General features: G+C 40.2%; 1 protein-coding gene across 3 annotated transcripts in view; it reads left to right on the forward strand.

The window, feature by feature from the left end:
* Nucleotides 1-15147, forward strand: part of TRIM44 (tripartite motif containing 44) — a 117727-nt gene that overhangs the window by 47501 nt on the left and 55079 nt on the right. For all 3 annotated transcript variants that reach the window (XR_008392946.1, XM_053673021.1, XM_037128220.2), the window contains exon 3: nt 6040-6279. Coding sequence is in view for 2 of the 3 variants with exons in the window: in XM_053673021.1 (XP_053528996.1) it covers nt 6040-6279 (240 nt within the window). In the remaining variant the exon portion in view is untranslated. The remainder of the gene's footprint in view (nt 1-6039; nt 6280-15147) is intronic.

The following is a 15147-nucleotide window of genomic DNA, read 5'->3' on the forward strand; positions in this document are numbered from 1 at the left end:
TTCGCATGAAGCTCGAACACTCCCCCTTGGAAACTGTTCAGATGAGTCAGAAGGCCGTAGCTATGGGCAGCTGGTGACTGGCAGCTTCATCACAACCGTGTGCCTGCTCATGCATCACGTCTCATGCAGAGTTTTTTTGGCAAAACATCAGATCACTCAGGTGACTTCGCCCTCTACATTTCTGGCTTTTCCCAAAACTAAAATGACCTTTGAAAGGGAAGAGATTTCAGACTGTCGATGAGATTCAGAAAGCTAGGACGGGGCAGTTGATAGTGACTGGGAGAACTGTGTGAGGTCCCCAGGTGCCTACTTTGAAGGGGACTGAGATGTCTTTGTCCTATGTACATTGTTTCTTATATCTTCTTCAATAAATGCCTCTATTTTTTATAACACATGGCTGGATACCTCCTCGGCAAACTCATATTTATGTAGAGCTATTTCTGGGCTTTCTGTACTCTCCCACTGATATATTTGTTTGTTATTTCACCAGTACTACACTGTCTTGATTCCAGAAGGGGTTTTTTGTTTGTTTTTGTTTTTTGTCGATTCTTTCAGATTTTCTACAAAGGTGATTACCTTATTTGTGAATAAAGACAGCTTTATTTCTACCCTCCCAATCTGTAAACCTTGTATTTTCTTTTTTGTCTTACTTCATTCAGTAGGACTTCCAGTGTGATGTTGAAAAGGGGTAGGTAGTTCAGGATATGTCCTTTGCCGTATTTCTGATATTAGCAGGAGACCTCTAGATTCTCACCATTACATTTGATGTTACCTGGAGATTTTTATAGGTGTTTTTTATGAAGTTGAGAAAGTTCTCCTCTAGTCTAGTTTGCTGGGAGTTTTTATCAGTAATGGGTGTTAGATTTTGTCAAATGCTTTTTCTGCATCTGTTTATGTGATCATGTAATTTTTCTTCTCTAGACTATTTATGTGTTAGATTATATGAACTTATTTTCAAGTGTTGAACCACCCTTCCATACCTGAAGTAAATCTCACTTGGTCATAGAATATAAATTATTTTTATACACTGTTAGATTCAATTTGCTAATATTTTATTGAGGAATTAACTTTTTAAAGCTGCATTGTAAAAAAATAGCTATTGTTGAATAAAAAACGTGTTGCATATTATTATGGAAAACAGACAAAACAAAAAAGAAAAATACTCTTAATCCCATCACTCAGAGGTACCACTCTCCACTAGTTTGGTCTATTTTTATGGTCTTTTATCATAGAAATAAGAGTCACAGCAACTTCGTTGAGTGGATACTTGAAGTAGCTAAGTGGTGACTGGGGTAGAAGTCCCGTGGGGCTCTGTTAACAAAATGGGGGTGATGAGAGGAGGAGAGAGTATATAAATGAGTGCTTCTGTCTACACATTAATAACCTTTCTCTGCCCTTCTCCACACCCCATTGTAAAGTCCCGGCAACCCAGTCCTTGCCCTGGGTCGTCAGGGTAGTGTCGGGTAGCACTGGCGATGCCGGTGATGGAACTCAGTTCGTAGTTCACGTCTGCTGCGTCTCTAGGCTGCTAGGTCATTTTCCAGCCCTTAGGAAAGGGCAGTGGTTTTATTCACAGGTAGTGGCCTCTCCACTCATACACAAAAGATAGAGGAAGTGGGAGTTTTGGCCGTATGCTGAGAAAGGACTCTGCCTTCCTGCTTGTTGATGAAGCTCTTCCCCTGCCCGCCCTCACTGGAGCCTCACGGGTTTGGAAGGAGTTCTCTTGGAGTAAAATCAAAATGCCAGAATAAATACTGGAGAACCTTGCAGGAAATTTGGTTAATAGAACAAGTATTTTTGAAATTTGTCATCAGTATAGACTCTGATGCTTTTTTTGTATGTAGCTTCCTGCTCCTGACCCTGGTTCATCCTTCTCAGTTTATTTTAGCAACAGTTTTCTGGAACAGATTTTCCTTCAGCCCATGATGCTTTTTAGCTAGTATGCTTGTTGTTTTTATAATCTGCCTATAACACAAAAGTAAATAAAACCTTCGTTTCTTACAGGCCAGCTAGCTAGGAATTAATGGCTTCCAGCTATGTTGAACACATTGAAAGGGGTTGTTTTTAGGTACAAGTTCTTAATTCAAGGTTTTATGTGTTTAATTATGTATGTGTAAAGTGCCAGTCTGCATGCCTCTTGGGTGCAGCCTAGCTTGCAGATTTAACTACAAGAGCATATAGAAAGTACCATGGGATGCGACTTACTATTCAGATGGACATCCTTTATCCCAAGATTCCTGTGGTGAGGGTAGCATCCCAGAGGGCATGGCAACAGAAGCAGCCTGTTCACTGAGGAAACGTCTTAATTAAGAAGAAATAAGTTTGAAGAACCCAAAGCAGACAGTAAGGGATCATTAGAGGAAATATGTTGCAGAAGAAAGTGCGCTGGACTGTCCCGGGGAAGGCTGGTTTCTAAACCTGACGCTGTTACCGCACTTCTCTCTGGCCTTCCCCCTCCTATACAGCGTGTCGGTCGGACACAGCTCTAATGAGAACCATCAGATGTTCAATAGTTAGTTCGGACCATTCCCAAATAAACCAACAATGTTTTTCAAATTATAATACTATGCTTAAGTAATGACAGCTTTTCACTCTAATGCAGCTGTAACAAAGATATATCAATATGCTTGTAACCTTGGCCCTTAAAGTTTCGACAACTTAAGGACCAAGCAGTTGACAGAAGGGAGAAAACTGCTTTAGGTTTCATCCATGGAGAGAGGACACAGGTCCCTTGGGTGAGATGTTCTTGGAGACCAGTACCAGTGCCCTAGGAAGTTACTTTCAAGGCAGAAGGGGAGATTTTTTTTTTTAACCAGAGTAGCTGTACTTTTGGCTCTGTTACATTTCGGGGTGAAGGAAAGGGAAGTTCCGTGACTTTAAAAAGGTTTGTCAATTTCTATTAGATGCTACATAAAAGGAACCTTTTACATCACCAGTTTTATCATTACGTGATACATCTAGACTTCTCTCTACATATATAGAATTTTCTCCTTTTATGTGGCACCACATGCAATAGTGTCAATAGTATGAGCCCCTCACTCTCACCTTTGGGGAGCTGTTGGACAGAGACCAGAAGCCCTAAGAAGCCTCCTCAGAAATGATGTCAGTGGTTCCGAGGCAGCAGGTGCTAACAGGAAGGGCATCGTGCTCTCGGAGAACTGTAAAGTTTTTAAGAGTTTTGATGGCAAGGCGGTGAAATGGGGCCAGAAAGGGGATTTCGAAAGCTGCTTTACTCCTGGTTCTCCATTGGAGAACCAGAACACTGAAACTGCCATGTGACGGATCCCCAGGGAGTCTCCGCGGGCTCCGAATTGGAATGCCTTGACCCTGAAGTTCGTTCTTATTATTTGGAACTAGGTTAGAGAACACCTGTTGGTGAAGTAGTAGGGAACTGGAGGAGGAAGAAGGCATAAAGGTTTTATAGAGTGGATTATTCTGCCTTTAATTCTTTTTCGTAGCTCGATCTGTATAAAATAAAGAGTGTCGTATTGAAAAATCTATGTAAAGCAATGAGAAACAGAAACTTTTATTTTTTTTTAAACCACAGTTTGCCTACTGCAGTCTGGCCCACACCTCCCTTGACCGCGATGTCAGCTTCCTCACCTCCAGCCTCATGTGATGTGAGGTCTAGGAAAACAGGTTGCCAGTCAGTTTTTATTATGACCTTTATTTCTAGTCACTTGGAACTGTTGGGTTTCTTAGGCATTCAGAGAAGTTCATCCCTTAGCTCAAGTTTCCTTGGTTTGTCTTCAAGAGAAAATCCTAGATGTCATAAGACCTAATTTATTTCAAGGCTAGAAATCCATTGATAAATGGATTTCACCGTAAAGCATAACAGTCTTGAAATACATTAAAAGCTAAAAGGAATTACAACAGTAAGCACAATCATAGTTCTCAATCCGGTATAGAATTTGTAGGATATGAATAACATTTAACACTCCATCCCTTCTTCCTCAGGAGAGCACCTGCAGAGAGCATATGAATTCCTGAGGGCTATGTCACGTAGTCACTTGATGTGTGAGCAGATACATGTCACAAAGGCCTTATTTTGCATTGACATTCTTATGGCACTGTTGCGTGAGTGGCTTAAAGTATCAAGGCTCTTTCCATTTTTAAGAGGCCAATCAAAAGTGGCTTGATCTTCCCTCTCATTTAGACTTTCTCTTAATTTCCTTTCTGAGGTTTTTCCAGTTTGACCTCTGGCAGACGATTATAGTGAACAGAGCACAAACTGGAAACAAGAAGATGGGAGTCCTCTGCATCTCCTACGAGTCTGCAGCTGTCTGTTGGCCTTCTCTTATTGTCTACTGCCCCACCTCTTCCCTGTTCCCTACCTCAGCTACCCAGTATGCACAGTTGTTTAAAAATACTCATAAAGTAAATGTGATTATGAGGAAACATCAATAAATGGAGTTGCTGGCAAGACAGAGTTTAGAAGTTCTTATTTTGGTAGTTTCTCACTTGGCCTTTCTTATGCTCTGGCCAGTTTAGCCTACAGTCATAATTGATTTGGTTCGTACAATTGTCGTTGCAAAATAAAACAATAATGTATTTTCCCCCATCAGAAAGTAAAAGTTTAAACACTCGGTATTATGTGGTGCTGGTGAAGCTATAAGGGAAATGCTTACTTTCACACATTGTTGTGGGAATGTAATCGATGCGCTATTTTTGGAGAGCACTTGGCAGTATCAATTAGTTCTTTTTTTAATTTTTAAATTTATTCGTTCAAGTAGAGTTTTCTGTCTTTTACTCCTATCCCAGCCCCCCCCAGTGCTCCCCACCTGTCTCCCATTTCCATCCCCCTTAGTTGTTGTCCATGTGTCCTTTACACTTGTTCCTGTAAACCCTTCTTCACCTTTTTCCCTAAAATTCCCTCCCCTCTCTCCTCTGGTCCCTGTCAGCCTGTTCTTTATTTCAATGTCTTTGTTTTTATTTTGCTTGCTTGTTTGTTTTGTTGTTTAGCTTCCTGTTAAAGGTGAGATCATATGGTATTTGTCTTTCACCGCCTGGCTTATTTCACTCAGCATAATGCTTTCCAGTTGCATCCATGCTGTTGCAAAGGGTAGGAGCTCCTTCTTTCTTTCTGCTGCATAGAATTCCATTGTGTAAATATAACATAATTTTTGGATCCATTCATTTACTGATGGGCACCTAGGTTGCTTCCAGCACTTGGCTATTGTAAATTGTGCTGCTATGAACACTGGGTGCATAGGTTCTTTTGGATTAGTGTTTCTCAATTAGTTTTTTTAAGAGTACATATGAATTGACCCAGTGGTTTCAAAGGTCTCTAAAGAAACAAATGCAAAATTAAGAGGCATATCCAAGGATATTCATTGATATGCTGTTTGTAATAGCAAAAAAAAGGAAATTTCCTGTGTTTCCATTAAGAAGGGAATGTGTGTGTATGTGTATGAGATATTTATGCATTTATTTATATATTTGTGTATATAAATAAATATGCACATTTATCCTCATCATACAGATATTAAAACTAGTACAAAGAATAAAGTTGCTCTGTAGGTACTAAAATATTTTAAATAAAAGCAAGACACAGGTCCATGTGTGTACTGTGATCCATTTATATAAAAATAAGATAATTATATAGATAGATATAGGTATAGATACATAGAAAAATGGCTGGAAGGGTACATGCAAAATTGTTAATAGTAATTTCCCTCTAAAGAGGGAAATGGTAGATGGATGGAGAGAGGAGGAGAATTTCATTTTTCATATGTACTCATCTATTAAATTTTTGAAAAGTAATTATATATTACTGCTGTAATAATGAACAAAAAGAAAACAAAAAAAGAAGATGAAAATTTCTTTCTAAAGAATGAAAGGGGCAAAAAATTAGCAGGAAATTTATCAAAGATATTAGAGGGGAGCATTGTTTAGAGGATATTCCCAAAACTTCAGTATTCAATAGGAACCAGGGTGTTTGTATTTTGGCCATGTCTGCCTAGCACTTACAGTGACAGCTCTCACCTTCCACTTCTCTGTGTGTCCAACTGACTCTTGTTGCTTGTCTGTGTGCTACAGGTAACTCGGGACCAGATGAAGGTTTTTATACAGCAGGAATTTAAGAAAGTTCAGAAAGTGATTGCTGATGAGGAACAGAAGGCCCTTCATCTAGTGGACATCCAGGAAGCAATGGCCACAGCTCATGTGACTGAGATACTGGCAGACATCCAATCCCACATGGACAGGTTGATGACTCAGATGGCCCAAGCCAAGGAACAACATGATACCTCTAATGAAGCAGCTGAGCCAAAGGCAGAGGTAAAGGAGAATGCCCACCATTATTAGTAGCAGAACAAATAGGAGGTCTGCCAGCCATGTTTTGTTAGCTCTGGAAATGCCCCCTTATAGTCCTTAAATGTGAATGAATTGAGAGCTTAGCCTGGTATGCATCCCATGTGGAAGTACTGGCCTCTGGAGCCTGCAGCCGGTACTAGGCATGGCAAAATATTTGTCCACCATGACTTAAAGGCATATAGTCACTGAGGGCAAATACTAATCACAGTTAGTTAGGAAAGCCAGAAATCAGAGCCAGAGAAAAGAGCTGTTGACAGATCTCAAATCATAAAATGATCCTATGAGTAAAGTAGTCATAGAGGTGAGAACTGGGCTGAATGAGAATAAGTCAGGAAGTGGGGCACAAAGCAGGTCAGAATGAATGATTTGGGGCCTGACTCTGTGTATGGTGAAAGGATTCTTCAAGCTGGATTTTATATGGAGCCAGCTGCATAAATTGGGGCATAACTGCTGGATTAAGAGAGGTATGTGGGCTGGGACATTACAAAGATCAAAAAAGGCAGTGTGCAAAAAAGACATAAGATAAATGTTAAATCACTGTATGAGGAATATAGTCATTATGTTCATTGTTATTTTTTAACCAGAATAAAGGGTCTCAGACATTTTACCAAACAACATGTGTGGGCATTCAGAATCTATCTCTAAAAATAATTTGAGGCAGCCAATTTTTAAAATATATAAAATTTATAACATATTCAGCCACTGGGGAGAAGCTGTTGTTCATCAGATTTTATACTACTGTGTTGAAAAGTCTAGTTGGGCTTATGCTAGATGGGTTTAGAGTAAACCCTTCTAGAAGAAAACCTAGGAGAGTCTTGTGGACTTTTCAGGACTTACTCAATAACTTCTGCTTTAACTAGCAGTCTTGCCTTGGCCTAGGAGAGCCTAGCCACAGAATAAGCAAGCCAACAAATGAGTCAGGACGTAACCTAGGGGGCAGGTATTGTTTGAGCCATCTGATAGGAAATGTGAGAGATCACTGGACAGTTGTCCACTTCACTCATCCAAGGTTCTTGATTAGTTTTCATGAATTCATGAAAAGAATAGAATAACTCATTCTTTTCACTTAATTCTCCTCAGAGTTAAGACAGTATGTGCTTATGTAAGTTTCTAGATAGGAAGGAGATCACTTTCTAGTCATCATTTCCTTTAATCCTTTAATCAGCACCCATTTTACAGCTTGGATATTGAGATGCAGAGAACTGCAGAGGAACTCACACAGCAGTGATATTTAGTTAGTAGGAAACAGAATTCCTCAAAAATGAAAACGTATTTTGAGAGGTAGCCACTTCTCTTTTATTTTCATTTTAATAAATGAATTTAGGACTTCTGGTCAAGATGGAGGCATTGGTAAATTAGGCTCACTTCCTCATACAACCACAGCAAAAATGACAACTAAACCTCAAAACAACTGTCACCCAGAATTGTCAAAAAATTGAATGGTATGGAAGTCTGACAAGTAAGGATTAAGTCCCATTCATTGAAACGGATAGGAGGAGTGGAGACATGGAGACACAGAGATGCAGAGACACAGAACAGGTGGTCACACACCCACGTGTGGTGGGTAAAAATCAGGATGGATATCTTGGGAGCAAGGGACCCCAGCCCAGAGTTCCAGTGCCAGGAAGATAAGTTCCCATAACTTCTGGATATAAAAACAAGTCAGGGTTGGTTGGTGGGAGAAATGGCAGGATTCGTAGGCACCTCCTCCTAAATGGTCCTAGGACTTAGAATTTAGGACTTAGGATTCAGGATTTACACAATCTTTCTCCCTCTGGGCTCCAGCAGTGGGACAGCAGCTTAAAGGGCACCAGTAGCATACAGGAAGAAACTGAAGTGTCTGGCATCAGGGCAGGTGCAGGGGGACAGCTCACTCCCAGAAAACTCCAGAGACCAGGCAGTGTCCATTGTCCCTTTTCAGAGCCCTGCCTACACAGAGCCACATAGTGGTGACACCATAGCTGCGACTCCATCAACCTGGTTCACACAGGTTGCCCCGCCCAGGTGATTACCTAAGGCTCCGCCCCATCCAACTTTCAGGTGTGCTTCTCTACGACAGGCCACACTACTAAGACAGGGAGTCAAAGCAGCTCTACCTAAAACATAGAAACAAACACAGGGAGGCTGCCAAATTGAGGAGACAAAGAAACACGGACCAAATGAAAGAACAGAACAAAACTCCAGCAAAAGAGCTACACAAAATGGAGACAAGCAATCTATCATATGCAGAGTTCAAAACACTGGTTAACAGGATGCTGAAGGAACTCATTGGGTACTTCAATAGCATGAAAAAGACCCCAGGCAGCAATAAAGTTTACACTAAGTGAAATAAAGAAAAAATTACAGGGATTCAACAGTGGAGTGGATGAAGCCGAGAATCATATTAATGATTTGGAACACGAGGAAGAAAATGCCATCAGGACAGCAAGAAAAAGGAATTAAAAAAAAAAAACAAGGATAGGGTAAGGAGCCTCTGGGACAACTTCAAATATACCAACATTTGAATCCTAGGGGATTCCAGAAGGAGAAGAGGAAGAGTAAGAAACGGAAAACTTATTTGAAAAAATAATGAAAGAAAACTTCCTTAATTTGGTGAAGGAAATAGACATACAAGTCCAGGAAGCATGGAGAATCCCAAAAAAGATGGACACATAGAGGACCACACCAAAACACATGATAATTAAGATGCTGAAGTTTAAAGATAAGAGAGGGAATCTTGAAAGCAGCAAGAGAAAAGCATATAGTTATCTACAAAGGAGTTCTCATAAGACTTTCAGCTGATTTCTTTCTCAAAAGAAACTTTGCAGGCAAGAAGGTACTGGCAAGAAGTATTCAAAGTGATGGAAAGCAAGGACCTACCACCTAGGTTACTCAGTCCAGCAAAGCTATCATTTAGAATAGAAGGGCAGATAAAGTGCTTCCCAGACAAGGTAAAGCTAAATGAGTTCATCATCACCAAGCCATTATTACATGAAATGTTAAAGGGACTTATGTAAGAAAAAGAAGATCAAAATTATGAACATTAGAATGGCAACAAATTCACAACTAACTACAACTGAATTTAAAAAACAAACTAAGCAAACAAGCAGAACAGAAACAGAATCATAGATATGGAGATCATTTGGAGGGTTATCAGCTGGGAGGGGTAAGGGGAAGCATTAGGAAGTGCTGATTGGTAGGTATAGAATAGTCAGGGGAATGTTAAGAATAGTGTAGGAAATGAAGACAAAGACTTATATGCATGACCCATGGATGTGAAGTAAGGGGGATGCTGGTGGGAATGGGGGGTACGGGGTGGAAGGTGGCAAAGATGGGAAAATTGGGACAACTGTAATAGCATAATCAATGAAATATATTTGAGGATTATATCTAATCCTCAAAAACATTATATCTAATGTTGAGGAGGGGTTAAATTCATTTACTTATTGTAAATGAATTTAACCCCTCCTCAACATTAACTGCATTATACTTGTTAACTCTGATGGAATTACTCTTAGGGATACGAAGGTCACAAGGCCTAAGGACCAGGCTGTGGAAAAAATGAGCTATTGAAAATAAGAAGTAGCATTCAGCAGACTAGAGCTCTTACAAAGAACTGTTATCATCTAATAGTCTGTCGTTCTAGCTCACCTGGTTATTTACTGATCAGAGCAAGTAACTAGTACCTTCCTATCACTCAACAGAGGTATTTTTTCTTCCTTTTGCAGGGTACTAATTCTTTTTAATTATCTGCATTTTGAATTTGGCCAAAAGATTCTTCCCCCAACATTTTATTATGAAAATTTTCACATGTACAGCAAAATTGAAAGGTTTTTATAGTTGTACCTGTATACCTTCACCTTGACTCTGTCAATAGTATTGTACTGTACGTGATTTATTCTACACACGGGACTATCTTTCCACCCTTCCACTCACCAATGCATCTTATTTTTGATGCTTCTAAAAGCAAACTGCAGCTTCTGGTTCTGAACATACAATGTATTCTTTTTACTCATTGATTATTTTGGATTGTGTTGTTTAGCTACCAAATATTAGGAATTTTGCTACATATCGTACTGTTTTTTGTTTCTGATTCGGTTCCATTGTGATCAGAGAACATACTGTGAACTATTTAAGTCTTCTAACATTTATCAAGATTTGTTTAATGGCCCAGGATATGGTCTATCTGAGTGAATGCACATGTGTACCTAAAGAGAACGTGTGTCCTGAACTTGGGATGTAGTGTTCTATTAAACATCAACTAGGTGTCCAGATAACTTACGACTTTTACTGATTTGTTTATATTGTTCAGTCAGCTGTCGAGAGAGCTGTATTAAATTTCCAAGTATGATCATTGAATTATCTATATCCCCCTTTAATTCTATCAACTTTTCTTCAGATATTTTGAATCTTACTAAACAAATACATATTCTGATGAACTAACCCTTTAATCATCATGAAAGTTACTCTTTTTCTTTAATAATACTCTTTATCTAGATGTCTGCTTTTATCTATTATTGGTAGGGCCAATCCAGTCTTATGCTGACTGACTTCATGATATGTGTCTTTCCAACCAGTTACTTTCATCCTGTTGCTAAAGTCTTTGTGTCACAGGCAGCATATAACTGGGTCTTACTCTTTGTCTTTCTGATAGTCTCTGCCTTTTAATTGAAACGCTCAGTTAATTAACGTTTAGGTGTGATTATTACTATGGTTTAATTTAGGTGTACCATTTTGTTGTTCTCTGTTTCTCTGTTTTTGTCACTCTTCTCCTTTCCTACCTTTTGGATTTCTGAAACATTTGAATTAACTTTAATATATCTGTTGGCCTTTTAGCTCTATTATTGTATATTACCTTTAGTAGTTTCTATGAGGATTATAATAAAGATCCTTAAATTTTGAGTCTCCTTAAAATTAAATTGTATCACTTCAAATAAAATGTAGATGAGACTATATAGGCCAATTTGTCCTCTTTCTGTGTTGTTTGATATAGTAGCATATATAATAATCTACTTGTAAGCACTTCAGGACAGTTATAGTTCTTGTTTAAATACTCATATACTTTTGAAGAGATTAGGAAGGGGAAGAGAGTCATAATTTTGTATCCGTATATGTACATAATTTTATATATGTGTATGTGTATAGTTTAGTTTGTGATAATTATTGCATACTGGAAATTTACTAAAAGTTATTAAACATATATACTGAAAACAGGTATTTTTATGGCATTATAAATTATATTTCAGTAAGTCTAAAGGTCTAGATATCCCACCTGCCCAAGTCCTATTTGCTGTTGATTCATGAAGATTATTCTAAAAGTAGGCCATTAACACAGTGTGTTTGTTTTAATGAAACCTTTAGCACAGATGAATCTGATTAGCAAGGAGAACCACAGAGCTTCTGGTTGAAGGGGTGCGAAGGTTACAAGGTTACCCGATAACATTTCTTTAAAAAATATGGCCCTGGCTGGCATAGCTCAGTGGATTGAGCGCGGGCCTGCGAACCAGAGTATCGCGGTTCGATTCCCAGTCAGGGCACATGCCTGGGTTGCAGGCCAGTTCCCAGCAGGGGACTCACGAGAGGCAACCACACATTGATGTTTCTCTCCCACTCTTTCTCCTTCCCTTCCCCTCTCTCTAACAGTAAATAAATAAAATATTTAAAAAAATATATGTCTTTAATAAATCTTTCTGGGCCATCTTGTGGAATATAGGGTAGGAAAAGAGTTTTAATACCAGTCCCACAGGTCTAAAAAGATGTGGTCCCTTCCCTCTTCAAATAACTGAAGTCATTGCTTTATTAGCCATTATAGAATATTTAAAACTTTTAGACGTGGCAGAAGGTAGACACATATTAAATTGATGGTCATCATTAGGTATTATATCTGTGTGTGTGTGTTTTACCAGCTTTATTGAGATATTATAGACATATACATATGTTTAAGGTGTATGATTTGATACATGGATATATTGAAAAATATTACCACAGTAAGGCTAACATTTTCATCTCCTCAACATCATTTTTTTCTTAACATTATATTTAAAATTTTCCTTGTATTACCAGAAATTTGTCATGAGTATAATCTTTGAATCCTGCTTCAGTGATACAAATTTAACTTTTACCTCACTTTAAATAGTTTCAAACTTTTTACTGCAATTCACAACATGGTAGGGAACTTCAAAAGTCTAAGAAAAGTGATAGACTTTTATGCTTTATTTTTTCTTATATTTTGCGTATGTCTCACCTACATCAAAATTGACAGCAGTTTTTAAGTAACTCATCTTTATTGAACACTTTGAAAGAATTCAGCTTAATTTTCATGAAATCAATGTATAGAAGCAACAGTTCTCTCATACTCATTACTCATTTTTTTAACACAATGTGTCATCATTATAGGAACAAACTTGTTCGATTGTTGATGAACGTACATTTTCATTGGTGGAAGTGGCAATGAGGAGTTGTATTACAATGTATCCAACAGTCAAGAGCATTCAGGATATTGTATGGAGAAATTTGAAAACACTGTTTAACCTAACAAGTCATTTAAATACACATTGATGTTTAGCAGATTTTCAGTTCTACTAATCTCTGAAACCAGAATTCACTTGTAATGGGGATAGAAATTAATCCTAAATTCTACCTACATCTTGTCTTCCCTTCTTCCCTTTTCTGACTGGTCATCCACTATGTGCCTTGTGCTGTGCTGGGTGCGGTGAATAAAGAGATGAGCAACACACAGTTTTTGTTCTCAGGCAGCAGCAAACTGAAGACAGGGTCCCTGGAAGATGCTGTCTCTGTCGGTGTTCTGCTCTAAATCCTAGCGCAGAAGTGTGAACCATGCAGATGTGGAGGAAAGAGGGGATTACCACATTCAGCTTGTCAGAGAGGAAAATTTCCAAGTGAGGCTTGATCTTGAAGGATGATAGGAATTAGCTGGGCTTTCAGGCTAGGGATGTGCATTTTCAGGTAGCATGAATAGCATGTACATTTCTTCTACTAACAAGTTTAGCAATTCTCCAAATGTCTACTGACCTACTGAGAATTGCCTTACAATTATATGTGTGTATCTGTCTGCCCCTCCCTCCCTCCCTCCCTCCCTCCCTCCCTCCCTCCCTCCCTCCCTCCTCCCTCCCTCCCTCCCTCCTTTCCTCCTTCCTCCCTCCCTCCTTTCCTCCTTCCTCCCTCCCTCCCTCCCTCCCTCCCTCCCTCCTCCCTCCCTCCCTCCCTCCCTCCCTCCTTTCCTCCTCCCTCCCTCCCTCCCTCCTCCCTCCCTCCCCCCCTCCTCCCCCTCCCTCCCTCCCTCCCTCCTTTCCTCCTCCCTCCCTCCCTCCCTCCCCCTCCCCCTCCCTCCCTCCCTCCCTCCTTTCCTCCTTCCTTCCTCCCTCCCTCCCTCCCTCCTCCCTCCCTCCCTCCGTCCTTTCCTCCTTCCTCCCTCCCTCCCTCCCTCCCTCCCCTCCCCTCCCTCCCTCCCTCCCTCCTTTCCTCCTTCCTCCTCCTCCTCCCTCCCCCTCCCTCCCTCCCTCCCTCCCCCTCCTCCCTCCCTCCCTCCGTCCTTTCCTCCTCCTCCCTCCCTCCCTCCCTCCCTCCTTTCCTCCTCCCTCCCTCCCTCCTCCCTCCCTCCTCCCCCCTCCCTCCCTCCCTCCCTCTCCATCCATCCATATTGAAATTCTCACCTTGGTCCTCCCCATGCTTTGTGATAGTGATTATTGTTTCTGAAAAGAACTACCCTGGCTCCTTACCCTATCCTTGTGTTTTGTTTTTTTTTTAATTCCTTTTTCTTGTTGTCCTGATGGCATTTTCTCCCTTGTGTTCCAAATCATTAAGCCGCAGAGATGAATGATGTAAAGCAAAATCTCATTTCCCATCTTCTCTGCCCTTCCCCACTTTACCTAGTAATGTTATTAATTAACAATTCAAGGAAAGTATTGTGCAATAATGACCATCATTCATTGAATGCTTACCATGTACTGGACCCTTGCTTAGTGTTTTACAAACATTTGTCACTTATTTTAGCGCCTATAGCCATTCTGTGAGATAAGAATTAGGATCTCTGTGTGTGAATAAGGAAGGTAAACGTCAGAAGAGTTCAGGAGATTGCCAGAAGCTTCACTGTTGGAATTGGTGACCAGAGGTTAAAGCTGTGCCCTTCTAACTTAGAACCCTGTCTCGTAACAATTGCACCATGAAATGTATGAGGAGGACTTGCTCTAAATCAAGGGAGAAAGTTTGGATACTTTTTTTTTTATAATGTTCCCCTAGACAATTATCCAAAGATAATGGAAAAATTGTGTTGAGGTTGAATTGTATCACTGATAGTTATGTAACTCATTATTAAATTCAAATTATATGACTTTTTCTTACTAGATTATAGTTCCCATAAGACATGCCAGTTGATCAAAATGCCAACAAAGCTTCCACAGTCCCTGTACCTGCCTTCCACCACTCGCCCTACTTTTCCCTCTGAGTACGGATGATTTGTGCCCTCAACAATAGTGGAAACCTTGACCGTGTTCTAACAATGCCCTTCTTAGCCATCCTCCGGTGTATACACTGCTTGGAATCACCTTTCTGTCTGCAGCTGACCTTTGTAACCTCAGTTGTACTCCCAATCCCCAAACCCCACACCACGTCTGCCCCCACAGCCCCTGCCCAAGACAGGCACATACACATCCCCACCCCGCAGTTTCACGGAACTCAAAGTTCCTTAAACATCCATTTTTTAAAAATCGCTGTGCCTCTGCTCTCAGTAGTCCAGTGCCCTGCCCACTCACCTTCTGTCGTCAGCCTGGGAAGATCCCGCTTATCCCTCCAACGCCAGTACCAACGGCACCTTCTCTGTGACGCCTTCCTGCC

Source organism: Artibeus jamaicensis, unplaced genomic scaffold, assembly GCF_021234435.1.
Source record: "Artibeus jamaicensis isolate MK-2021 breed Jamaican fruit bat unplaced genomic scaffold, CSHL_Jam_final contig_797, whole genome shotgun sequence".
In the NCBI taxonomy this organism is placed as follows: domain Eukaryota; kingdom Metazoa; phylum Chordata; class Mammalia; order Chiroptera; family Phyllostomidae; genus Artibeus; species Artibeus jamaicensis.